General features: G+C 39.4%; 1 protein-coding gene across 2 annotated transcripts; it reads left to right on the forward strand.

Annotated features, from left to right (window-relative positions):
• The first annotated feature begins 4 nt into the window (after positions 1 to 4).
• LOC146517609 (creatine kinase B-type) lies at positions 5 to 26,140 on the forward strand. 2 transcript variants are annotated; one of them, XM_085164050.1, is made up of 9 exons: positions 5 to 188; positions 13,127 to 13,173; positions 14,016 to 14,214; positions 16,866 to 17,023; positions 17,299 to 17,431; positions 19,673 to 19,826; positions 21,306 to 21,429; positions 23,655 to 23,844; positions 24,229 to 26,140. In XM_085164050.1, the coding sequence occupies exons 1-9, from the start codon at positions 5 to 7 to the stop codon at positions 24,387 to 24,389; spliced, it is 1,350 nt and encodes a 449-aa protein (XP_085020176.1). In that variant the 3' UTR covers positions 24,390 to 26,140. The 2 variants fall into 2 exon arrangements, with proteins under 2 accessions (XP_085020176.1, XP_085020175.1); XM_085164049.1 differs by lacking the exon at positions 5 to 188 and adding an exon at positions 12,442 to 12,700.
• The last annotated feature ends 1,134 nt before the right edge of the window (positions 26,141 to 27,274 follow it).

Genomic DNA, 27,274 nt, shown 5'->3' on the forward strand with positions numbered 1-27,274 from the left:
TCCTATGGGGATTTTTACCAGGTTGTCAAGCTGCTTATTGATAATAATGCCTTCCATGGATTCCAGCACAACCCCTATAGGCCCAGGATCCTGTACGATGGAAAGATCCACCTTTTCTCAACACCTCAAGAAGCTGAAAAATTCTATAAGAATCTGCCAAAGGACACATGAGAAGATGCCCATGATCAGTAAGTCGTAAAGGACAAGTTACTTAAGCAACAGGTTAACCTTTAAGACATTTAATGAGACAGCTCCTGCTCCTACATAACTGATTAGCAACAGAGTCATTGACAAGAGACAGATAAAATCTTGAGTTTGAATTAATACAACATAACTGGGCATTTTAAAGTGCATATTCGTTCTAAGTTTAATCTGAATTGTTTTAGGATCTATAATAACAGCTGAGCCTTAATTACTTTATTTTATTATGGAACAAATTAGTACCTTTATATGATTAGTAGACACTGTCTGATTTATGGGGCTTTAGTGAGGTTGCGTTGACTAGTTACTCCTCAGTGATGTGGATTAACACCCTTCAAATATTTTGCTCAAGGGAAGGGGGAGGCATTTCTGATAAGTAAATGCAAATGTTCAATCAGGGATTGTTTACAAGTTCTGTATCTGGTGTGTGTGAGTATGTGAATGTATGTGCAAACCTGCATCTCCTTTTTCCTTACTTTGTCTATCTTAAGTACACAATCTGATACTATTTTATGAAGAGGACAACTAAAGGAAACATTTTGAACGTTAACATTCCGACCTGGAATGTTTTGGGGAAAGGGAGTTGGTTAAAATTAAACAAATATTGAACTGACTAAAAAAATTAAATTATAGAATTATTTTCCTACAATTATTTTCCTGCTTGCGTCTTTGCATAAAAAAGATGCAAGCAGAAAAAGACATTACTAGCATAAAGTCCAAATCAGGTATTATAACAACAGATCCTTTAGAAATAAGCGAAAATTTCAGAGTTTTATAAATCTTTATACAAATCAGAATATATGGGAAACAGAAATACAAGATGCAATTCTTGAGCAATTAAAATTCCAAACCCTCTCAGAAGAGGATAAAACAATCCTTGATAGCCTTTTAACAATAAAAGACCTCACAGAAGCCATAGACGATCTGGATAGTGGTAAAACGCCTGGACTTCTAATAGAATTCTATAAAACATTTAAAAATAAAGTAATATTGCTACTTCTAAACATGTATCAGAAGTCATATAAATCCAGAATACTCCCAGACTCACTGAGATTAGCTACAATAACCCTTTTATTGAAACCAAATAAGACTCTGATTGCTCCTCTTATAGGGGAATCAGTCTTATGGGTTGTGATACAAAGATTTTGTGTAAAGCGTTTTCTAGGAGATTGGATAAATATGTGTTTAATTTGATAATAGACGATCAACAAGGTTTTGTTAAAACGAGACAAGGCTATCATAATAGAAGACGTGTCCTATATGAGAAAAACAATGACACACCACTGTTATCACTAGATGCATGCAAAGCCTTTGATAGAATAGAATGGATCTATCTCTTACAGGTGCTCCCCAAATATGGACTGGGTGAAACATTTCTCAAATGGATCTGGTTCATGTATACAAGCCAGACAGTGCAAGTTTTAACTAACAATAACATGTCAAAACCCTTTAATTTACAGCAGTCAACCAGGCAGGGCTACCCTCTGTCTGTTTGTGTTAGCAATAGACCACGAACACAGTGTTCAAATATAAGGGTTCTTAAGTGCACGTGACACCAGGACACCCTAGGCTGCAGGTCGATGATCGATTTTTGTAATCATATCACCAGACCTGGACATTCGGGTAAAGAGAGGGGCTGAGCTATCAATTGATCACCACCTGGTGGTGAGTTGGATCAGGTGGCGGGAGAGGATGCTGGACAGACCTGGCGGGAACACTGAGTCCAAATGGACCGTGTTCATGACCTCCATTGCCAAAGTCACTGCACTGAGATTCAAGATTCAATTCAATTTGTCACGTGCATAGTTATACAAGTACAACACAGTGAAATGTGACCTGATACACTCCTCGACTGTGCAAAAAAGAGAGAGAGAACTTTATATACAGTGAATGAGTATATACAAAGAGGACATTATGTGCAAGTGGGTGAGTTATATACTTTGTATAAATTAACATAAAATAGAACAATCTTGAAATTTACAGCTTGTGTACATAGCGTAGGTAAGATGTTAAAGTGTCTTGTGCTGTAGTAAAGCCAGAATGATCAGGAGGTAATTTAGTCATTTAAATCAGCTGTGATGGATCAAGGACAAATGTAAAACCTGCAGGACCTCAAGGCTCTTCAGTAGGGATGGGTATCGTTTAGGTTTTATACGATACCAGTACCAAACCGGTACTTTTGAAACTGTGCCGGTGCTCGAACTGGTGCTCGAACCGGTGCTTAAAGAATGGAGAACACAAAATTGGTCCAAAAACCTCTCATGTTTAGCTGTTTCCCACTTTTTCTTTGGTCATTTTAGCCTTTTTGGCCAGGGTGAAGGGAGTATCTGCCATCAAACAAGAAGACAGCCGCATGTAACTACGACGATGTTTGCTAGTTCACCTTACATGCATTAATGTAATAACGTGGTTAGCCTACTCAACGTAAATTACACACGAACAACATTAAGCTACTCACGCAGAGAAGAACGGCTGCTGCTGCATCATCATCCGTCATCATTTCTGCTACGCTGGCAGGGCTAGGGGCCAGGACTCTACTCTTCGGGTTTTTGGGGATGTTGCTAACTCCGGGTCCGATAACAGGCAACCCACCCACAGTAGATGTGTTCGGTGTGAGGTCTCACAGCAAGCTATCAAATACGGCGCATTTCTCGGCTTTTAACTAAATGCTATGCGTCGCCAGGTGTTTCATCAGATTTGAGGTGTTACCTCCTTTGCACAGTATCACAGTATCAGCTTAAAGCACTTGTTGCAGGCTGCTGAGTTTGCAACTTTTGCTGTGAAGTACAGCCAGACTTTGACTGCTTCGCTTTGGGCATTTTTAATCTGTAGCTCTGCTCTAAAAGAACGCACGTACCTGGGCCCGCTTACTATCCTCGGAAAGGTAAAATGATTGGCTAGAATCCAAAATGTATGACATCTCAGGAAAAAAAAGCACCGAAATTAAGCGCCGAAATGTGCGCTGCTTTTCGGTCTGGTTACTACCGTTTATGTCAGAACCGGTGCTGGTACTCATCCCTACTCTTGAGGCCTGGAGTTGGCCACCACTGCTTTAGATGGCATGATGTTGTGCTTTTTTAGATCTTTTAGCCTGCTTCACTTTGTCAGACAGGTTCTATTTAAATTATTTCTTGATTCAACAGGTCTGCCAGTAATCAGGCCCGAGTTTGTTTAGTGAAACTGAACTTCTTTCTAAAAGTGGTTAATCACCATTAATGGTTTAAAAAGAGGGGCGATTACTTTTTTACACAGGACCTGGTAGGTTTGGAAGACTTTTCTCCCTTAATCAGTGAAATGCTCATTTAAAAACTGCATTTTGTATTTACTTTTTTTTTTTTTTTTTTTTACATTTTTTTGATGATCTGAAACATTTAGGTGTGCCAAAACACTAGGAAATCAGGAAGGGGGAAAACACTCTTTCACACCACTGTAGGTGTCCCAAGCTTTACAGCATCATCATTCAAAAAGCCTTGAGGCTGCCAAAGGAAACAGGCATAGCACTGCAAATATTTCCTGGATGAACAATTCCCAATTTTAATGAATTAATCTCAATTCACTCTATTACTTAAAATGTAACATGTTGATAATTTTCAATTTATGCAAGTTTTAAGAAATTATCTTTTTTCATATATTTTTATTGAAGTTTTCTTTTATACAATACAAACAAATATTTGAACACCCTCACATTCATACACCCATCCACACTTCAAACCCTTCTTCTTTCCTTCTTTCTCATGAACAGCCTCCACCTCCACTCCCTATCATATCCTTGTATGGCTTCCACATATTCATAAAGTCCAGTTGTTTGCCCTTGGCAATATATGTTAGCCTTTCCAGGCCTAGAGAGTCTGCAATTTCCTTCTTCCAGAGTCCCATGGAGGGAGCATCCATACTCCTCCAACATAGTGCAATGGCTCTTCTGGCTTTAAGTAGTCCATAGTCCAGTAATCTAGTCTGTTCTGCCAGTTGTTTAAATTCCCTTGGATATTCCAAGTACACAGAGTTTACCTTTTAAAGGGATTTTTACCTTAAACATTTCAGACAGACATTTGATTGCATCTTTCCAAAATTCCTGGATTTTAGGACATTCACATGGAGAAGAGTTCCCTTTTCAACTTAACATTTAGTAGAGATGTCTGAAATGTGATTGAACATATGATGGAGCTTGATGGGTGTTTTATAGGTTCTCATGACCCATTTATATCGGAGAAGTGTAAAGCACATGTTTATTGTTTGTTTTTGTGCTTTTAAGCAAGACTGGTTCCAATCATTTTCATCTATGTCCTCTTGGATATCCCTTCTCCATGCATCTAACATGGCTGAGTCTTTGGCCTTCCCTTTTGTATTCTCAATGCATACCTCCTGTATTTTTTGTAATGGTGGAAGGTCAGGAATCTGTTGCATTTTTGATGACATATAATTTTTCCATTGTACCCACATAGCAAAGTTGGTATGGCCCGGATCTGACCCACACAATCTGCTTACACAGGGCCCATATGACGGCCCTTTGGTGGCCCAAATCAGGTTTGCCAGATGTGGCCCACACATGGGCCAGCACAACGCCAGTTGTAGACACACTGCTGGCCCTGTGCTGGCCCAGAACAGTTTCAGCTCTGGCCCCAGATGTCAGCCTAATGTGTACCTCAATCAAGCCATGTAATAACAACATGTGCCGGAACATAATAGTGCAAAAGTAACATGACAAAACTCTAAAAACTAAATGGACTGATTGTTATATAGTGCTTTTCGAGTCTCCCAGATTACTCAAAGTGCTCTATACAACATGCCACATTCACCCAATCACACACTTTCTCTAAACTGAGTGCTTCCTCACATCTGGTTGACATACACCCTGCCGTGACACCAGTCAGTCAGAAGTGCCAGCTTGATGTCGGATCCGGGCCACACCTGTTTTCTATGGGCCTGGGCCACATAAACCAAACCATAATCAAGCCAGATATGGCATGTCATTACATAGACAGGCCTGGCCCATATCTGGATGACATACGTCTTATCATGCCGGAAGTCAGCCAGCAGTGCCGAGTGCAGATCCGAGCCAGACCTGTCTGCTATATGTGTTTAAGGAAGTGTATTTAAGGAAGTGCTTTGGGGGTATTAAATATTTTTTACATAACTGACCAAAAGTGAGCAACATGCTGTCTGCATATAGATCTTTAACTTTCTGAATCCCTTCAATTTTCCACATTTTAAATCCTCCATCATTTTTACCAGGAGTAAACTTTTCATTACCCCAAATAGGAGTGAATTGCAAAAGCATTGGAGGATCGCCCACATTTTTATGTGTTGCATGCCAAATTATAATTGTATTTTTCAAAAATGGGTTTGTTGTATTCTTTTTTAATATCTCGGTGTCTGAAGAATATAGAAAAGTGTTTAAGGGAAGATCTGGAACAAATTCTTGCTCAATGTCGACCCAGGCTGGAGGTGTTGTTGGGCAAAAATAATGGGTGGCTGATGTTAGTTTGGCAGCCGTATAATACCGTCTGAGGCGGGGGACTTAGAGACTTCTTTCATAGGGCAGGTAAAGTAGCTTTAGGTGGAGCCTTGCCTTCCTATTACTCCAAATAAATTGGTTAAATAGTTTGTTTAAACTGTCAGAAAATGATTTGGAAGTGTTTGGAAATAATATAAACATTTTGGTTAGATTTAACCATCAGTTTAGCGTTTTTGTGACTTCTTCTACAAGGGGGTCATAATTAATTGAGGTTATGTCCTTGAGGTTTGGGGTGATCCTGATGCCTGAAGTATTTAAAGCCTACCATAGTTGTTTTAAACAGGTTTGCCGCAAAAGGCCTTCTTCTTTCTTCCTCATTAAGAAACATTAATTTTGATTTAGAGATTAGGGATGCTATCTTTCAAATTAGTCATAAGAATATTATATCATCTGCAAATAAATAAATTAGGTCTCTTCCTCCAATTCTAATACCTGATATTCCTGTATTTGCTCTCACAGCTTTTTGGACAAATTGTGGTTGCACAGAAGTCCAACAACAAAACACCACTCAGGTTCAGATCTGCGAGGCCGTTCCTCCCAGTCACTCCTCACTGTTGTTGAAGTCTCCCAGTAGGACAACAGAGTCCCCAGGTGGAGCATCCTCAAGCCCCCTGCCCAGGGACTCCAAGAAGGCTGGGTCTGAACCGCCATTCGGCACATAAGTGCAGAGGACAGTCAAGCCCCATATCCTGACCTGAAGGTGCAGGGAACAAAACCTCAAAATACCAATTTTACTCCAAGAGCACATCGACAACGTGTGATGGTCTGGAGCTGTTCTAATGCCTCATGACCTGGAAGACTTCCTCTGGTAAATTCAAGCCTGGATTCTGCTGTCTACCAAAACATCCTGAAGGAGATTTTCCAGCCATCTATTCGTGATCTTAAGCTGAAGCTCACTTTCCGCATCAGGACAAGATGCTGTGGCATGGCCACAGCTTCTCAGCAGTTCATGTTCAAAAACCCTGCAAGGTGGTTGAATTACAACAAATCTACAAAGATGTACCAAAATTTCTCCACAGCTGTAAAAGACCCAGTGCCACTTATTGCACATGATTGCAGCTGTTGCTGCTAAGGGTGGTCCAAAAAGTTATTAGATTTAGGGACAATCACTTTTTCACACAGGGCCATATAATTTTGGATTTTTTCCCCCTTAGTAATAAATACCTTCATTTAGAAACGGCATTTGTGTTTACTTGCGTTATCTTTGTGTAATATTTACATTTTTATAATTATCAGAAACATTTAAGTGTGACAAACATACAGAAAAACAGGAAGGTGGCAAACATTTTTTCACACCACTGTATTTTTGGATGGGGAATGTCGCTGCATAGCCACTTTCAGATTTAGAGAAATTAAATCAGGTTGTTTGTTTTGTTTTGTCAGTTTTGCTGGATGTTTAACAATATGAAAAACATAAATCATAATGACAACTGAAAACAATCAAAATCATACATAACCTGAAACGTTTGGCATGATAACACACACAAGTTGACACACACAGGTTTAAATGACTACTAAAGGTAGCTATCCTCCCCTGTGATCTGTTTGCTTGTAATAAGTGTATGTCTATAAAACGTTAGTGAGTTTCTGGGCTTGAGGGCATGGTGAAAGCAAAAAAATTATTAAAGGATCTCCAGGAGAAGATAGATGAACTTTACAAAACAGGAAAAGGATATAAAAAGATATCCAGGAATTTGAGACTGCCAATCAGCAGTATCTAAACTCTGATTAAGAAGTCCATGTATCTAGTGTAGTGGGCATAATAACAGCAGAAAGCGCACACATACTTGCTCATATAAGTTACTATGGACACACATAATCAGGCAACAACAAGAACCACTCTCATTTACATATTGCACCCTTGTGGAAGCTCTCGCTACACTTTTTTTTCCCCTGAGTGATGTACGTCTTTTATTCTCATTCATTTAAGCATCACACACAGTGAGCAACATTAGCTACACATTAGCTATGGGCACACTAAGGTTTGTCACATGGAATCTGTTGGAGCCAGAGGTTGAGGATAAGAGGTTAAATATATTTAAAAAAAACAAACAAAACAAAAAAACTACAGGCAGACCTGTCACAGCTGCAGATGAATTTAAAACACTTGTGTTTCCCAATGTGTTCTCAGCCTGCTATATCTTTAGGGGAATAGTAATTTTAATACATAAAAGTGTTAATTTCACAGTACTCAACAGAGTTATAGATCCAGAGAGAAAATTTCTAATCATGAAATTATCTATACAAAGATATGTATTGTAAGTGTTTAGGGCCCAAATGTTGACGATATCTTGGTGTTCCATGCTTTTCTTTTACTGTAGACTCTGAATATCTAGGTTGCTCTCTTGTTCTTGAGGGAGACCTCAACTTTAGACTAAATTAAGAAATGGACAATCTTAATGCAATAATCCAGGTACAATGGCTTGCAAAAGTATTCGGCCCCCTTAAACTTTTCCACATTTTGTCACATTAAAGCCACAAACATGAATAAATTTTATTGGAATTCCACATGAAAGACCAACACAAAGTGGTGCACACGTGAGAAGTGGAACATTTTTTTACAAATAAATAACTGAAAAGTGGGGTGTGCGTAATTATTCAGCCCCCTTTGGTCTGAGTGCAGTCAGTTGCCCATAGACATTGCCTGATGAGTGCTAATGACTAAACAGAGTGCACCTGTGTGTAATCCAATGTCAGTACAAATACAACTGCTCTGTGACAGCCTCAGAGGTTGTCAGAGAATATTGGGAGCAACAACACCATGACGTCCAAAGAACACACCAGACAGGTCAGGGATAAAGTTATTGAGAAATTTAAAGCAGGCTTAGGCTACAAAAAGATTTCCCAAGCCTTGAACATCCCACGGAGCACTGTTCAAGCGATCATTCAGAAATGGAAGGAGTATGGCACAACTGTAAACCTACCAAGACAAGGCCGCCCACCTAAACTCACAGGCCGAACAAGGAGAGCGCTGATCAGAAATGCAGCCAAGAGGCCCATGGTGACTCTGGACGAGCTGCAGAGATCTACAGCTCAGGTGGGGGAATCTGTCCATAGGACAACTATTAGGCGTGCACTGCACAAAGTTGGCCTTTATGGAAGAGTGGCAAGAAGAAAGCCATTGTTAACAGAAAACCATAAGAAGTCCCGTTTGCAGTTTGCCACAAGCCATGTGGGGGACACAGCAAACATGTGGGGGACACAGCAAACATGTGGAAGAAGCTGCTCTGGTCAGATGAGACCAAAATGGAACTTTTTGGCCAAAATACAAAACGCTATGTGTGGCGGAAAACTAACACTGCACATCACCCTGAACACACCATCCACTGTCAAATATGGTGGAGGCAGCATCATGCTCTGGGGGTGCTTCTCTTCAGCAGGGACAGGGAAGCTGGTCAGAGTTGATGGGAAGATGGATGGAGCCAAATACAGGGCAATCTTGGAAGAAAACCTCTTGGAGTCTGCAAAAGACTTGAGACTGGGGCGGAGGTTCACCTTCCAGCAGGACAACGACCCTGAACATAAAGCCAGGGCAACAATGGGATGGTTTAAAACAAAACATATCCATGTGTTAGGATGGCCCAGTCAAAGTCCAGATCTAAATCCAATCGAGAATCTGTGGCAAGATCTGAAAACTGCTGTTCACAAACGCTGTCCATCTAATCTGACTGAGCTGGAGCTGATTTGCAAAGAAGAATGGGCAAAGATTTCAGTCTGTAGATGTGCAAAGCTGGTAGAGACAGACCCTAAAAGACTGGCAGCTGGAATTGCAGCAAAAGGTGGTTCTACAAAGTATTGACTGAGGGGGCTGAATAATTACGCACACCCCACTTTGCAGTTATTTATTTGTAAAAAATGTTTGGAATCATGTATGATTTTTGTTCCACTTCTCACATGTACGTGGTGTACATGTGAGAAGTGTTGTGTTGGTCTTTCACGTGGAATTCAGATAAAATTGATTCATGTTTGTGGCTGTAATGTGACAAAATGTGGAAAAGTTCAAGGGGGCTGAATACTTTTGCAAAGTAAATCCCAAAAGGTTGATTCTGTTCATCTGGACATAGCGTTTTCAGTGGGAGAAACGTTTCGTCACTCATCCAAGGGACTTCTTCAGTCTCGAAGAAACCATAGAAAATGTTGAAATGGGGTGAAACTAAACAGTTCCTGTTCAAGCAAACGCACAGGACCTCCATTACCAAAAACTTAGTCAGTTGTTAGCCAAAAACAAGAATGTGTTTTCAGCAAGAGGAGGTGATTATGGCTATAAGACAGCACTGAAAAACAATCCCATTATCAGGCCAGTGTTGTTCAAGACCCCCGTGATGAGGAAGAGCTCAGGCATTGTGTATTGCCTTTTTACCCCCTTTAATTGGCCAAGACAGTGTCGGGCACCAAGTGCCCAGCATTCCAGATTACCAGTCCAGTTTCAGTGCCATCCACATTATTTGTTACTTTCTAATTATATCACATTGCATTACCTTATTTACTTACCCCATGTAGAAAGTAGTTAGCTTTTTTGTTAATTGTTTTTCATAATCAGAATACTTTATTATTCCCTATGGAGGAAATTATGTAGGTGAAGTTGCAGAAACTAACCTAATGAGCCACTGACTAACCGATTGCATTACTTTGTGTCATGCCTTTGTCAGTTAACCAGTGTCGGTAGACACATAGGTGTGTCCAGAGCCTATGGCCAATTTAAGAAGACATGGCTGCAAGACTCAGCCTAGCTGCATCCCTTTAGGATTTAAAAGCTGGTGTAATGTGCAAAATACACACTTTTGGTATAAGTTGAAACAGTGCAGTTATATGGATTTTATAGTCTATGCTGAGGACACATCTTACTGTAAACAACGCAGAAGCTTTTTAGATGTTTTATGATGTGGTAATAGAAGAAGTAGAATAGTGATTAATCCTAATTAAATTTTTTTTAAAAAGTGAGAAAATAAATTGTATTAGATGGAGGAGTTGTACAAGGAGATGGCCACGCGCAGGAATGATTTACTGAACGACACAGGAAATCATTCCTCCCTGTGGCCATCTCCCTGTACAACTCCTCCATCTAACACACTCTAAGCACTGCAATAGTTACACCCTTTTTGCACACGCTCTACAGTAAAATAGCAATTGACAAAGTTCACAGGTTAGAGTGTAATGTCAATCATATATATTCCACCCTGTAATATTCTTGATATGTATAATTGAGTGATTTGTATATATTAGCACTAATTCTTAAATCTGTAAACTCAGTAACATATTGTATTATTGAAATAGTTTTGTCTGTTACTGTTACTGTCTTGAAGCAACTGTAGCCCACATCATTTCCTTAAGGATTAATAAAGTATTCTGATACTGATTCTGAAATGAGTAAAATACTTTACTAACTCATATTTTATTACTTAATTCATTATTAAAATACAAAATCCTTTATTTTTATACATTTGACTTTTCTGGTCCTTCATGTCACGTTTTTGTTTTTTCATGAGAATTTCCTGCAAACCTTTTTTAATTTTGTCATTCAGAGGAGCAGTGTGTAGAATTTTGAGGTCAAAAATGTTTGCAATCCAGATGGATTACGGTTTTAATATTGCAAAATGTGGAACAAGTGAATACTTTGTGTATGTACTGTAAGTGGTGGAGTTGAAGAACTATATATTACACATCCTTTACTTTAATTTAACCTTTGCAAAATAAAACTATCAGGCTACTAGTGTCTTTCACCCTCCGTGACTTTACCTACCCTCTATATTGGTACAACTAGTGTTTGTGTCACAGTCTGGCTGGGGCAGACTGTATGTGTTGGCAAAAGAGGAGTCAAACGCAGACCAAAAACTGAACGTGGCATGGATTTAACAAAAAACAAGCCGTTTATTGAGGCTAGCAAAAAAGGTACAAACAAAAGGGCATTGGTGAAACTAAACAATAACCTAAACTGGGTGAACTAAAACTAAACATGAAAAAACCTTAAACATGGTGAACTGACATGGATACCTGAAGTTGTGACATGGATGAGCAGACGACCTGACAAAGAATGACAGAAAGCACACGGACTGAATACACACAGGAGGATAATGAGGGAAGTGGGAACACATGGAGAAACAGCTGACACACATGAACATAACGACGTCACAAGGAGAGAGTAACACTAAAAACATTGAACAAAGGAACACAGGACCCCTTCAAAATAAAACAGGAAATATAATGAGACGCAGACATGACAACATAAGACACACAGACATGAAACACACGAAGGGCAAGGGAGACTTCACAGGGGTTGAAAACACAAGCGGGAACTAACAAGCAAATGAACATAGGAAACCTAATAAGCTTAAACATACACTATAAACATCAAAAGAACTAAAACTCAAAACACTGGGTCATAAGACCAAGGATCGTGACAGTTTGGCACCTGGTGTTCAATGTTAATTTTTATCAGGCGGAAGTGAAGTCCCAGCAGGGTCGTGAAATGTGTTGCAGGTAAGAAAGGGGAGAGAAAAGCCTTAAATCTGATGCACTTTAGCTAGTTAGGAAACTGTGTTTTTAATTTCAGAAAAGACATCTACATAGCACCACTAGATCATCACTGTCACGACTTGATTTCACAGAAAGCTGCTATTGAGCACATTTTTTAAGTAAATTTTTTTTAAAAAAAAGAATCAAGCCATATGAACAGTGACAAGACTGTTCAAAGCCATATGCACTGTAAGAATAGAAGTTAAAAAACAAAACAAAACCATGATGTCATACATTCTGAATTGAGGGATTGGAGCATGACCTCCCAAACACACATGCAGAGCAGTTCAAACATAGCAGCAGTGGTGTGTTGTGTGTGGTTATAAAAAGGGTGACATTGTGCGGACTGTAACTGGACTCCTGCAGGATGAGATGCTCACAACAAACACAACTATTCTTAGATATTTTGTTGGTGTTGTACAGACAGCCATCTGTTTTTCCATCAAGACGACAATATGTGGAAGGTCAAACGTGAGTGTCCCATCATTTTCACTGCATGGTTCTTTTTTTCCCATACCCTAACCCTGCATGACTAACATCTGTTATGTTACTTAAACTAAGAAGATGATCTAACTGATAATGTAACCAGTGGTATTAACAGGTTAAAGTCAGAATAACATCAAAAGCTAATATGTTTACTATCAAGTATAGTTACACGCCTGATACAAACATTAATCAGTATGTAGAGTATATTGATTTAGTAGTAAAGAACGCTAGCATTTTAAGTAGAAAATCAACAAGTTTTCACCACTAGATTATTGGTTAACTGAAGTCCTTTCTGATCTTGTCTTTTCATACTTATATGAAGATTTTTAAGACTGACTGTGTTTCTGTCTTCAGTACTGTTAATCTGTTTGATTAAACTTTTGATCTCTTACCTTTTTGACTTCTGCTCAGCTCCAGTTACATTTCCTAAGGAGGTGAAATACCGGCCAATTTTAGAGGTAATTATATCAATGTAAGAATAAGAATAAGCAGTGTGATACAGCGTAATTCAATAAAAAGAAATTGTGTCATCTACAGCTGAAGTCAAACATAGCAACAGAGTATATCAGGAGGTAATTATGGATTAGATATTCTTGATCACTGATCGTTTTGCAGACGTGAACTAACAACAGACACTCAGCAGCCTCACTGTTTTTACAAAGTGGGACAGTTCTTAGCAGTTTTCCTGACTGATTTTAAATGCTGTCAAAATCGACTCTCATAACATGAATGCAATGTAAGATCATAGCAAAAGGTTTATTTATTTATTTTTTTGTAACCTTTGGTAGCTAAAGAAAAAAGGATGAAAATTTTCATATAAAAAAAGTAACAGAAAGATGACAACATTACATTTGTCATTCAGCACTGTGGCTGTGTTTTTCTGTCAACCCTATAATGCACTTAAACACATATTTGATACATGAGTTTCTGAGACCTCTATCTCATCGACATGATCAATACTCGCCATAATTTCAAAATGTTATGGGTAAAATTCTTTTTTTTTCTAAAATAAACATTGTTGTTAACAAAAAGTTGCCAAAAATGCCCAATGTATCAAATGCAATACAAAAAATACACAATAAATATATTATAAAAATATAACATATACAACATGATGTAGCCAGAAAATGTTTGTGGATTTTGTTATAAGGGTTAAAAAACATCTCATTTTTTAATCATATATTAGGAGACCTGGATGTAAAATGTGATGTATTGTTCTGTGAACAGCAGTGACCTCTGGGTTATTAATATAATAGTTGGTCACTTTACTCTCTCTTCTGTGTTTGTCCTTTCTCTTAAGAGTTTGATTCCCCCTGACCCCATGGCCCGATTTCACCTGAAGAGAGGTTTCCCTCAGGAGGAGTTTCCTGACTTGTGCAGGAACTTTACCTGGATGGGTCGAATCCTCACACTGGATCTGTACCGCCGACAGTTTAACCGCTGCACCCAGAGTGGAGTAATCTTTGATGACGTCATTCGTCCCGGCCTGGAGGAACCAGGTGATGTTTTGGTTTTTTTGTTTTTAGTTATTTTGTATGTGTGAGATTTTTCTTTGCATTATAATGTTGATTTAAGTTCAAGTTTTATACAGTTTACTGTTGCATTTGGTTCTTTTTATGTGTTTGAGTTGCTTGAATGGTTCGTGGTTTCTTGTTGGTCAGGTTCCTTTTGAGTCTTTGTCTCATCCCTGTGTCTCCTGTGTGTCTGTCGTGTCCTTTGTGTCTCCTGGTTCCTCACTCTTGTCTCTGTTTATTCTCCCTGTGTGTCTCACTCTCTCTCTTTGTGTCTTAGTCGTGTCTTTTTGTTTTGTCCTTGTCTCCCATTGTCTTCCCTCCATGTCCCATGTTCCAGGTTTCAGGTTTTTCATGTTTCTTATTTTTCTTGCTTCAAGCAAGTCATAGTTCTTAGTGTCTAGTTTTGCAGAGTTTAGTTAGTATGTCTTAGTCTCCTCTAGCCTTTTGTTTTTGTATTTCCGTGCACAAGAAATGGCTCATTTTTTGTTAAATTTCAGTTTTGTATCCGAGTGTCCGCTTTTGGGTCCACACCACAAACACATGATCTGAGTCTGCAAATCATCCCATATGGAAAAGAAATAGTAAAAACTTATATGATTTACTCGTGAAAGTGGCCACTTTCTCATTACTTTCATATATTGTTTTAGTAAGTATCCAAAACATAGAAGTTTCATTATATAATTTTTCAAGGGATCTTATATCTGTTTTCACTCTTGTATGCTTTTCATACAAGTTTCACACAAGACAGATAAAAACTTTATAAGATTTATATATATCTTTTCCATATGGGTTTACAGAGAGGACAAAACACAGAATTACAGCAACATGAAAATTAGTGAACATTTGGTAACTAATTTGATAGTATTTACATATATAAAAGAATTTGAGATATGCATGAAAAAAAATCATAATTATTGTTGTTTCATTGTTGGTCTAACATATAATATAATATAAAGTTAGCACAAAAACTAAGTAAATTTGTTTGGTCAGTTATTTCTTTGTTCTAATTATGGTTTCTGGAAATAAATCTTTTATTACTGGAAAGCTTATTTCCCCATGGTGCCATATTTGTAAGGAATATGTGCATTTGTGGGTTGAGAGTAGAATTGAGTGAGTTGTCGTCATGAAAAACTTGCCAAAACTTCTCTGCCAATGCCAAACTTGCAAAGTTTATTTCAATAAATAAATTGTTTTAAATTCATACAATTATTATAAAAACGTATACAATGATTATTCTATTAAATCTGTTTTGAGCTTCTGGTACCCCAGGTGCTCACAATTAGGATTAAGCAGTACCTGCTATAGCAGTTAGTTGATGTCTGCTCCAAGCATGCCACGTTTGACTGATCTGGACAGGGCCCATGCCACAGGGCAACTTTAATCTGGTGTTCGATAAAACAAAGTTGCAGTATCATTTGGATGAGTCCTAGTATCATATTCAGAGTGGCATCTAAGTCCCATATAATATGGAATGTGAGATGGGCCACAAAGAAGACATCACCACAAGAAGATCATTTCCTCACCCTGTCAGCACTCAGGCAATCTTTTACAAATTTGCAATCCATAAATGAATGTTTGCATTACCCAGGCAATTCAGAGCAAAGTGCACACCGCCAGTCTTCAGTCTCCTGGGCTGCCTGTAATGACTGCCCTTCACAGTCAGGCCTGTTTGCACTGGACTCTATAACATGTTCAATGGAAACTGAACATGTGGAGGAATGTTACATTCAGCAACAAGTCCAGATTTTTGCCTACAGCAACTGGGTCATGGATCAAAGTGTGAGAAGAAGCACAACATTATTACTATTAACTGCTGCTCCAACTGAGTAAAAGTGTGATGTTTCTGGTTCTTATATAGCACTTTTCTGCTCTCTGAGCACTCAAAGCACTTTACACAACTTGTTCATTCACCCAATCACACAAGCACTTTCCTAAGTTGTTAGTGATAACATTCATTCACCTATGGATGCATCGCAGAGCAACCTGGGGTTAGTATCTTGCCCAAGGATATTTGGCATGCGAAAATCCAAGACTGGAGGAGGCTAGGACCAAACTACCAACCTTCCGATTAGTAGGTGACCTGCTCTACCACCTCAGCTACAGCCACCCTGCACTGGGAAAAAAAGGAGTGCCACATTGGAGGCAATTTCAATGCAAAGAGATACTGAGATAAGATCCTGCAAACAGTTGCAATGCTGTATCTCTACCTGTCATGATCCTGGGTTTTGTAAACAGCATTTTCAGCTCTCTCAGTCTTCTATTTGATGGTAAATGGACTGGTTCTTATACACTGCTTTTCTACTCAAACTGAGCCCTCAAAGTGCTTTGCACAAATTGCCTCATTCACACCCTTCACACAAGCACTTTTTGCTTACCCTATTTAAGTGCTATCTAATATTCACACACATTCATGCTCTGCTGGATGCATAAAGTTTACATACTTTAAGTTTAAACACTTTAATCTGTTTTACTTTACTTACTGTTTTACTAATTACTCTGGACATTTATTGAAAGAAACCTTAAACGAATGAAGTCCAAAGTGGTAATTCCATAAGCACCTGTGGAGAATTTTTTAGGTAAATGTTTAGATTATTCACTTGGTCCTTCTGTCACTTTTGTTCCTTTTTTTAATGAAGGAGATTATTTAGGTCCTGTAGCTGTCGGGTGTGTTGCCGGCGATGCCGAGTCCTACATCCTGTTCTGTGATTTCTTTGACCGAGTTATTGAAGCATATCATGAACAGAAGATCACCAGCCAGACACCAGAGAGTGACTTGAACTGTGACAACTTGAAGGTAGCTACTCAAAGCACTGTGAATAATAAACCCAAAAATAATCGCAGCATGAATTGAAGGTTGTGTGCCCTACAATCAGCTGATTTCAGTTCGTGTCGGAGGATGAAAATATTGGAGCAGTCTATAATCAATAAAATTAAAGTAATGTTCATATGGACATTCATTTTATTGACTGATTTTTTTAAATTGATTTTATTATCAATTCCCATCCCAATTGATCTAGCTAATAAATTGTGTGTGTGTGTGTGTGTGTGTGTGTGTGTGTGTGTGTGTAGGGTGGTGATGACTTGGACAGATCGTACGCTGTACGCTGTGAGGTTAGTGTTGTTCGAGGTATTGAAGATTTCTGCTTCCCAACACACTGCAGCCGAGGAGAGCGCAGACGGCTTCTCACACTGGCTGGGCAAGGTACAGTAAGTCTTTATTTCAGTACTGACAAAGTACAGTGCCAGTACAAAAACACAATCAGTCCATCCATCCATCCAATTCAGGGTCACAAGGACCTGGAGCCCATACCAGCATTTACAGGGTGACAGACTACACCTTGGAAAAGTTGACAGTCAATTACTGATGAATCCACAGATGAATTGTGCCGCTTGATTCACAAACTGAAGAGCGTTCCAGTCTAAGCTAGGAATCACCTTTGAACAAAAATCCCTTTTAAAAAATGCTCTATGGGTTTAATTTACGGTTTAGTTTAAAGCACTTTATTGTGCAGAAATAAGGTGCAGCATATAAAGCGCTGAGGTTTGCCTCCTTGTCAAGATAAAGCCATCCCCAGCTTTCAGGTTAGGAAACAAAACTTTACAGTACTCATGTTATTTAACCAAACTTTTGATGGTTGGTGTGCAATTTCTGCTTTAAATGCATTCATTGTTTATATTTAACAATCTAAGCTCAGATTTCAAAGGAGATAGGAATGTGTGTAAATGTGTGTGTTTCCACGTCATTTACGGTATACATCACAGCATCGGGCACAGAACTAAAAAGAATACAAAGAAAATTAATAAGCTGAATCAGTTTCAGCTTTGGTTTTCATCACATATATTTTATTAATAACTACATTTCACTCATTTACATTACAACACATTTGACTACCTGTGGTCACAGGTAGTTAAAAGATTGAAAATGCCATAATCTTCCTTGACAGCTGGGGTGGCTGTAGCTCAGGAGGTAGAGCAGGTCACCTACTAATCGGAAGGTTGGTGGTTCGATCCTTGGCTCCTCCAGTCTGCATGTCAAGTATCCTTGGGCAAGATACTAACCCCAAGTTGCTCTCCGATGCATCCATCGGAGCATGAATGTGTGTGAATGTAGTTAGATAGCACTAAGTATAGATAAAGTGCTTGTGAGATTGGGTGAATGTGGCATGTTGTATAGAGCGCTTTGAGTACTCTGAGAGAGTAGAAAAGCGCTATATAAGAATCAGTCCATTTACAAGCTCCTCATCTTCTTGGATCGCCTTTATACCGATTTTATCCCTGATAATGAGAGAGGTCTCATAGGGCCTCACCTACCCATTTATGTAATTGTGTGGGACAATGTCAATTTCCACCATAGCCCACTCATTAGGGGCTGGTTTGCAATGCATCCAAGGATGGTCATGGGGTTCCTACCACCTTACTCTCCTTTCCTCAATCCGATAGAGGAGTTTTTCTCTGCTTGGAGGTGGAAAGTGTATGAGCATCATGCTCAGGATCAGCCGTCCCTGCTCCATGCTATGGACGCAGCGTGTGACGACATTACAGGAGATCAATGCAGGGGATGGTTGCGGCATCACGCCGTTTCTTCCCTCGTTGCATGGCAAGAGAAAGTATCCGCTGTGATGTGGACGAGAATCTGTGGCCAGACGGACAACAGCGTGTAAATAATCAGGAGGGTGAAGACAGTGGACAAGAGCGGGAGAATGAGTACAGCGACCACTGAATAAGTCCTTGTTTTTTGATTTTGTGTTCATACAATTTACTATTGTAATGTACATTTTCTTTTTACATATGTGTGAAACTTTCTTTGCGTGTGAATAAAAAATGGTTATCATTTCCTTGGTAGTGTGAGTGCAATCTGTGATGTCACACCTTGGAGGCTACTCTTTTCTGTTGTATATTGTTGGTCCTCTGCCATAGTGACAAAACATCTAAACATTTTGTATGGCAGTACTCACACAATGCCAAAGGGACGATGCATTTTGGGGGCACTGACTATTCAGATTAGAAAGAAATGTAGTTTTGACACATGAGTGAACTGTTTTAGGAGAGATGAGCTTTTGCAGGTGGACCATGTTGTTCTGATCAACAATCCAGGTTTATTTTGACAAAAGCACCAAGAATGATGAGAATGTCCGATCTGTGTCGAGAAATGAGCCAAAGCTATTGAGAAGGATCGTTGCCATTTTGGAGACACTGACTGTTTAAATGAGAAAGGGGTTTAGATTGAAGCCTGAGTGAACAGTTTTGGAAGAGATATGAGCTTTTGCAGGTGAGCTATAGTGTTGTGCTAAACTGTCAGAGTGTTTTGCCAAATGATCGTAGAGTTTTGAGAATGTAATTTCTGTTTCAAGAAATGAGCCAAACCAATGGAGAAAAACTGTAAGATTTTTTGTCAACAAGGTACCAATGACACCAAACTAGTTACCAATCTCCTGTTTTTCAGCTTTGCAGCAACTGGAACAGGAGCTGGCAGGTCGACTTCTCTTACTAACGGACTTAAGCCAAGAGCAACAGAGTGAGCTGAATCTTAAAGCTCCAACTTCCTTCCAGCTCCGCATAGGTGTGGCCCGGGACTGGCCTGATGCCAGGGCAGTTTGGTCAGTATGGTTTTCATGGATATATAACCTGCTCTGGTCGCAGGTAGTTAAAAGTTTGATTCCCATAAATGCCATAATCTTCCTTGAGAGACACTGTTACAGAAGTGTAAAACATTTAAAGTGTAAAAGATTCAATGAGCTTTACAGATTTTGCATACGGTGTTCCTCTGGGGTCAATTTGACCCCAAGTTGTTTTAGCTATGTAAAGCATGTCTGTCTGTGTGACCTAAAATCCTTACACCTCATGTTATGGTCACTATATGTACCTAGAAGATTAAGCAGGGTATACTTTAATTCAATTCAATTTTATTTATATAGCGCCAAATCACAACAAAAGTTGCCTCAAGGCGCTTCATAGATACAGAGAAAAACCCAACAATCATATGACCCCCTATGAGCAAGCACTTTGGCGACAGTGGGAAGGAAAAACTCCCTTTTAACAGGAAGAAACCTCCGGCAGAACCAGGCTCAGGGAGGGGCGGGGCCATCTGCTGCGACCGGTTGGAGTGAGAGAAGGAAGACAGGATAAAAGACATGCTGTGGAAGAGAGACAGAGATTAATAACAGATATGATTCAATGCAGAGAGGTCTGTTAATACATAGTGAGTGAGAAAGGCGACTGGAAAGGAAAAACTCAATGCATCATGGGAATCCCCCGGCAGCCTACATCTATTGCAGCATAACTAAGGGAGGATTCAGGGTCACCTGGTCCAGCCCTAACTATATGCTTTAGCAAAAAGGAAGGTTTTAAGCCTAATCTTAAAAGTAGAGATAGTGGCTGTCTCCTGAATCCAAACTGGAAGCTGGTTCCACAGAAGAGGGGCCTGAAAACTGAAGGCTCTGCCTCCCATTCTACTTTTAAATACTCTAGGAACAACAAGTAGGCCTGCAGAGCGAGAGCGAAGTGCTCTAATAGGGTGATATGGTACTACAAGGTCATTAAGATAAGATGGGGCCTGATTATTTAAGACCTTGTATGTGAGGAGCACTTTAGCACTGACCTGTAAGATCGAGCAAGATCGATCAGTTTTCAAAATGAAATGAAATGGCAATAGTTAAAAGACAGCTTGAGATTTCAAAATCAAGACTTTTTAAACTAATAAGTGATATGGGGGTGGCTGTAGCTCAGGAGGTAGAGCAGGTCATCTACTGATGGGACGGTTGGTGGTTTGATCCCTAGCTCCCCCAGTCTGCATGTCCAATATCCTTGGGCAAGATAATAACCCCGAGTTGCTCTCCAATACAGCCATCAGAGTATGAATGTGTGTAAATGTTAGTTAGGAAGCACTTAAAAGCATAGAAGAAAGTGCTTATGTAAATGGGTGAATGTGGCGTGTTGTATAAACTGCTTTGAGTGCTCTGGGTTATATAAGAATCAGTTCATTTACAATCTTGGCTACAATCTATAGTCACTGTCAGCTTGTGATGTTTCAAATGAATTAAAGTCAGATGTTTAATGTGCCATAATTTTTCCTGCAGGGTGAGTGAAAACAGGAGCCTGTTGGTCTGGGTCAACATAGATGAACACCTCAGGCTGGTATCAATGCGAGAAGATGCCAATGTGGCTGAAGCTTTTCAATGCATCTGCATCAGCTTGCAAAAGGTAAATTTTAATAAATGAATAAATAATGCTAATAAAATTTTCACTGTACCCCCTCCCCCAACTTGTTGCTTGTACATTGGGTTTTTTCCCAGTGGATGAGAGGGCTGCCTCTCTGCTTCTTCAGATTGGGTATAGGTGCTGACTGTCATTTGCACTTTTATGCACCAAACAACAGTTGAGATTCCCGACTCTTCTTGAAGCTGCTGGGTGTGGTGCTGAGTGTTCCCCACCTAGCATCTTCATTGTCCTAACAGGGAACTTGGGCAACAAGTCAGGTTTCTTATTGGACTTCTGTTGAAATCTTAATTTGTCGACAAGAATTAAGATGTGCCGTGTGCACTTATAAACATTAGGATGTTTATAAGTGCACACGGCACCAGGACACCCTAATTTGCAGGCCACTGACCAATTTTATAATTATTATTATCCGATCTATAGCCAGGAAGAACAATGCACTTTCCATCCTAGTCATGTGCTGAATGAGCTCTTTATCCTCTCGATGATATTTGATTGTGCATGGGAGTTTATCATGTGTACATGTGTTTTGTGGTCTTGAAGAGGATTCAGATGCGTCCCTTGGGGAATATGGCGTATCTAGCCTTTTGCTATGAGCTATTCAGTCCATGCACAACCTCAGTAAGAACTTGAACTCATTCCCAGTATAAATTTAATGTAACAGGGCTCAATACTAAAAATCGTAAATTTTATGGTCAAAATTTCTAGGCAGAACCAAGTGGCAGAAGGTAGATGATGTTGCTTTGTTGGCTTCCTGAGATCAGAGCGAGCTGAGTATGAAAGAGAAGTTGTTAGTTGACCTGTCAGTTTACATATATACCCTAACTTATGGTCATGAGTAATGACTGAAAGAATGCAACTGATACAAGCAGTGGAAACTGGAGATAGTCTTCTCTGGCTGCAATAGCTAATGAGTTCAAGTCATTCAAGAGTGACTCACAGAAAAGGGGCTACTCCTCCAACTTGAAAAAAGACATCTGAGGTGGGTGGGGGTGAGGTGGGCTTGGGAATTTCTCAGTTGTCCAACAGGCGAGCTGGAAGAGGCAGCTTGGAGGGAGGGGGGGGGGGGGGGGGTGTCTGGACGCGTTACTGTAATCTGATTACTTTTTTCAAGTAACGAGTAAAGTAAGGGATTACTATTGCAAAAACGGTAATTAGATTACCGTTACTTTCCCGTAGGAACGCTGCGTTACTGCGTTACTAAAACCGTGATTTTTTTTGCGAGGGTGTCTCATGACAGTGACGTAAGTGAGTGCGTCGTTCGTGACAACAGCTGTGAGCAGATCAACAATGGATCATATATCGAGTGCAGAGAGAGTATGAGCGTGCAGCGTTTAAAGCGTGGAAGTACTGACCTTACTTTGAGTTTGATTCCATAAAAAGTGACAAAAACATTAGTGTCCGTTGTGCGTGGGAAGAAAACTTCTTTTTACACCGAAAAAACCCCCTAAACAAGCTCCGAGTAGCTACGACGTAATGGGAAATTCACAGAGAAACTCGCAGATTCTTCCACTGACCGCTGCGGCACACCTGCACCAGGGTAAACCTCCGCCTACCCTACTCCTGCTATACAGGTGAAAATAGAGCAACAGGACCGCTAGTCTTTGACTTAATTTATTTTCTGCTGTGTTTTACTTGCATCTATTTGAAAGAGTGAGTGTAAACACAAAAAAAAAAAATTTTATGTGCTGGAATGTGCAGAAAATAGGTTTAAATGTTAAACTAATTTCTTCAAGTCAGAGATGTTGCATATAATTTAACTTTTGGTTGATGCATGAAGTTAAAAGATTAAAACTAATAAAACAAGTTTTAAAAAGAGACTTAGAAAGTAGAATTGGGCTGAAAGATCTCTCGCTTTATCACCTATTCAGGTTGTAAATCGTGTTTTTAAAAAGTAACTAAGTAATTAATTACTTTTGAAAATAAGTAATCAGTAAAGTAACGGGATTACTTTTTGGGGAAGTAATCAGTAATTAGTTACTGATTACTTTTTTCAAGTAACTTGACCAACACTGGTCTGGACCTCCTCTCCTTAGGCTGTTGCCCCTGAAACCCAGCACCAGATAAGCAATAGAAATGAATGGATGGATAGATGAAGTTTTTCACTTATGCTAGTTTCAGAAAAAGTACTTAGGGCCTTAAAAAGTAACTGCAAAAGCTCCACCAGGGAAACCAGGTTGAACTCATGAAGACTGATTGTTTGTATCTAGCTGGAAAAGTACTACAGAGGTCTCAGACATCCCTTTATCTGGAAGCAGCAGTTGGGATGGGTGACGAGCTCCCCGGCTAATGTGGGTACAGGTCTGAGGATCAGCGTCCTCATCAAACTGCAACACCTTCCCAAACATAAACACCTTAAGGATGTTCTGAAAAGACTGAGGATCAACATGGACAAAACAGGTAAACAGAAGACCTAGATCTGATATTTCATAGCTTCAAAACTTTGACTAAGTTTTGAATTAATTCATATTAAATCATTTTTTGCTTTTTAAAGAACTTATTTTAACATTGCACTCAACAACGAACAAATCCTCCCTAACAAAAAAGTGTAACTTCAAGGGCCAAATTGTGTTATATTTCTTCACGTCAATATACGGGCCACAAGTAGGGGTGACGTGGGCCATGAGTTTGAGACCCCTGAGTCTCAGTATCAGTACTGGTATTTGGTTTTAGCAATACTCATGCTGTATTTACCTGGTATCAGATCAATACCACATTTGCTACATCCCACACCACTAACTGTCAGTGTTGGATTTAAACTTTCCAAATCTCCTCATTTCCCAGATTCCCCGGAACTATATAATATAAGCAACATGGCAACCTTTGGCTTTACCGAGGTGGCACTGACCCAGCTGGTGGTGGACGGGGTTAAGCTACTTACCATCATGGAGAAAAGGCTGGAAGGCAACCTGAGTATAGATGAGCTTGTTCCTGCACAGAAGTAGACACATTAGGAAGACAAGTGGCTGAAGGAATACTAGCAAAAAGAAATGATTGCTAAGAAGACTATGGAAAAATATACCTTGCCTACTTTGATCAAGATAAAGATTAGGTTGACAAACGTTTTACTTTACAATGGGACTTTACGATGGATTAAAAAAACAGATGACATGAATGATGTCAGTATTAACTAATGGATCGCACAACCCTGCAATTACAAAGAGTAATGTATTTCTTTTACAGAGAATACGTGTCTGATGGAAAACAGCAAGAAACAAATCCTTCATAAGGCACTCACTGAAATCATTTTAATCCTTATTGACTGTTATTGGTGCACAGTAGGAGACTGTTTGACTTTTTAACAATTTAATAATTTAATATATAATTAAATTATATATTAAATTATTATTTAATATATATTTGTTCTAAACAGCTTAGAACAGCTGGCAAAGCAGAAAACCAAACAAGTATTGGTTTGGATCAGCACATGAGATTTGTTCACCCTGAAAAAATATAGAGTAACATCTGTCATTTTTTCAAATATGCATGAAAGTAAATTTGCTTGCTGAATTGTAAGTGCATTTAACATCCCAGTGGTGTGGCTGTTGTTTACACTCTTCAGCAGCAGCATACACATTAAGATGTGAGAGAAAAAAAAATCTACATTTGCTCTCTGCGCCTATGAATAAATTTACTCAAACATATGACTCTCAACCATTATATTGGCACTTTATCTGGAACCACCAGATAGTGTGACAAGGGTGACAGGGAGGGTGACAGTGTACCTAATTTTTTCATAGAAAAATATTACATGTTCATATTTTTTGCAGAAGAAATCAAAGAAGTAAATTTTCCTTGATTGTTAACTATATCACCTTTCCTTAGATTTCTGAAAAAGCAAGCATTATATTATTTTTCAAACATAATCAAAGATTTGTCCAAACATGGCTATTTAAAAATTTATGTGGGATGTTTTTATATTTATATTTAAAACTGTTTTAACGATTACCTATTCATTTAGATAACAATTACTTTCTAATAAAAACTGGAGTTGTGAAACATTAGTGGCCAAAACTTGAAAGGTTGTTAAAATTTAGGACTGGGTGAAGTTGCAAATTGGAAAGTAAGTGTAATTAATGGGGACTTCAAAATTACTTAAGGGTTCCCTAAGGGTTGTGTTTATACGAGGGACGATCGTGGCTCAGAGTTGACAGTTCGTCTTGTAATCTGAAGGTTGCCGGTTCGAGCCCCGGCTTCGACAGTCTCGGTCTTGTGTCCTTGGCCAAGACACTTCACCTGTTGCCTACTACCAGTGGTCAGAGGGCCCGGTGGCGCCAGTGTCCAGTAGCCTCGCCTCTGTCAGTGCGCCTCAGGGCAGCTGTGCCTACAATGTAGCTGCCATCACCTGTGTGTGAATGGGTGGATGACTGAATGTAGTGTAAATCGCTTTGGGGTCCATAGGGACTAAGTAAAGCGCTATACAAATACAGGCCTCTCTGGTTCTCTTCCACAGTATGTCTTTTGTTCTGTCTTCCTCCCCTCACCCCAACTGGTCATGGCAGATGGCCACAGCTCCCTGAGCCTGGTTCTGCTGAAGGTTTCTTCCTGTTAAAAGGGAGTTTTTCCTTCCCACTGTCACCAAAATGCTTGCTCATAGGGGTCATATGATTTTTTGGGGTTTTCTCGGTTGTATTATTCTTAAGGGTGACTATTGTTGTGATTTGATGCTGTATAAATAAAATTGAATTGAACTAAATTGAATTATCTGGAGATTAAGGGAGTTGCACTGTCACTGCATTGAATTCTCATTGTGTTTGTGTTATTAATATTATATGATGACAAATGTCTGTCTATTTCTACGTCTTGGATTCCTAAGATCTCCTGAAAAAAGAAATTCTACAATCAAATGTCTTATCCCAAAAGTAAATGGGCTGGGTGGGCCGCCCTGGGCCCTGTGGGGCTTGGCAGTGCTGCTGTTGTGGGCCCCGGTCTGGCACACTAAATGGCATCCAGAGGACAGTTTGTTTATTCAGCCTCACCTGTGGTGCCGGTGCCCACCTTTCAATTTTAAATACATGTAATTGAGGGTTCTCGTGAGGGGTCGTGCTGACACCAGCTGCTATCAGGCAGAGGGTCGTTGGTACCGTGCCCCTCCCATGTTTTAAGTGCACTCTAGAACATACGTAGTAACACCAAAAATGAGTGGGTAAAGGGTGAATTCCCCATTCACCTTTAGGTCATGAAAGCATGATGAGTTTCACAAATTGCTTTTGGCTGATGCAAACTCTGATGAAGATCAACACCATGCAAAGCTTTTGTTGGCAGGAATTCTGGAAGTTGTCAAAACCTGAGAATTGGAATTGGTGCAAGGAAGAGTGGAGTCAATAGACTTAAACAGAAAGCTAGGATCTGATTTAAAAATTGGGGAAGCATTTCCAAAGGTAAGCATTTTAGTTTTCTTAAGAGGACTGTGCAGCCAAAGCACAGATTTTGCCATTTTAAATTTCTGTCACAAAAACACTTTCACTCAGCGATCTTCACAATCCACTAACAATTTTGAAAAATAAAATATATTTTTTATGCAATTCATTTCATAAACAGTTCAAATAAAATTCAATTCATATCTGAGTGTGTAGTTTAAGACAAAGACACCTCACAGGTTGTCAACTTGCAGCTGCACTAAATAGCACCCATTAAACCACCACCAGAATCACCAGTGAAGAGACGACCTCAGGATGCTGGGCTTCATGCCATGAAAAGCCATATCTTAGACTGAACAACAAAAAAGAAAATAAACTGAGATAGGCAAAAGAGCACAGACACTGGACAGTGGATAACTTAAAAAAGGTGTTGTGGACAGATGAGTCTAAGTTTGAGGCCTTCGGCTCAA

Source organism: Neolamprologus multifasciatus, chromosome 6, assembly GCF_963576455.1.
Source record: "Neolamprologus multifasciatus chromosome 6, fNeoMul1.2, whole genome shotgun sequence".
Taxonomy (NCBI): domain Eukaryota; kingdom Metazoa; phylum Chordata; class Actinopteri; order Cichliformes; family Cichlidae; genus Neolamprologus; species Neolamprologus multifasciatus.

Coding starts and splice junctions, on each gene's coding strand:
- LOC146517609 (XM_085164050.1), top strand. CDS start 5: ATGGGGATTTTTACCAGGTTGTCAAGCTGCTTATTGATAATAATGCCT. Junction 21,430..23,654: donor TCTGCATCAGCTTGCAAAAG/GTAAATTTTAAT, acceptor GTTTGTATCTAG/CTGGAAAAGTACTACAGAGG. Junction 23,845..24,228: donor GATCAACATGGACAAAACAG/GTAAACAGAAGA, acceptor CTCATTTCCCAG/ATTCCCCGGAACTATATAAT.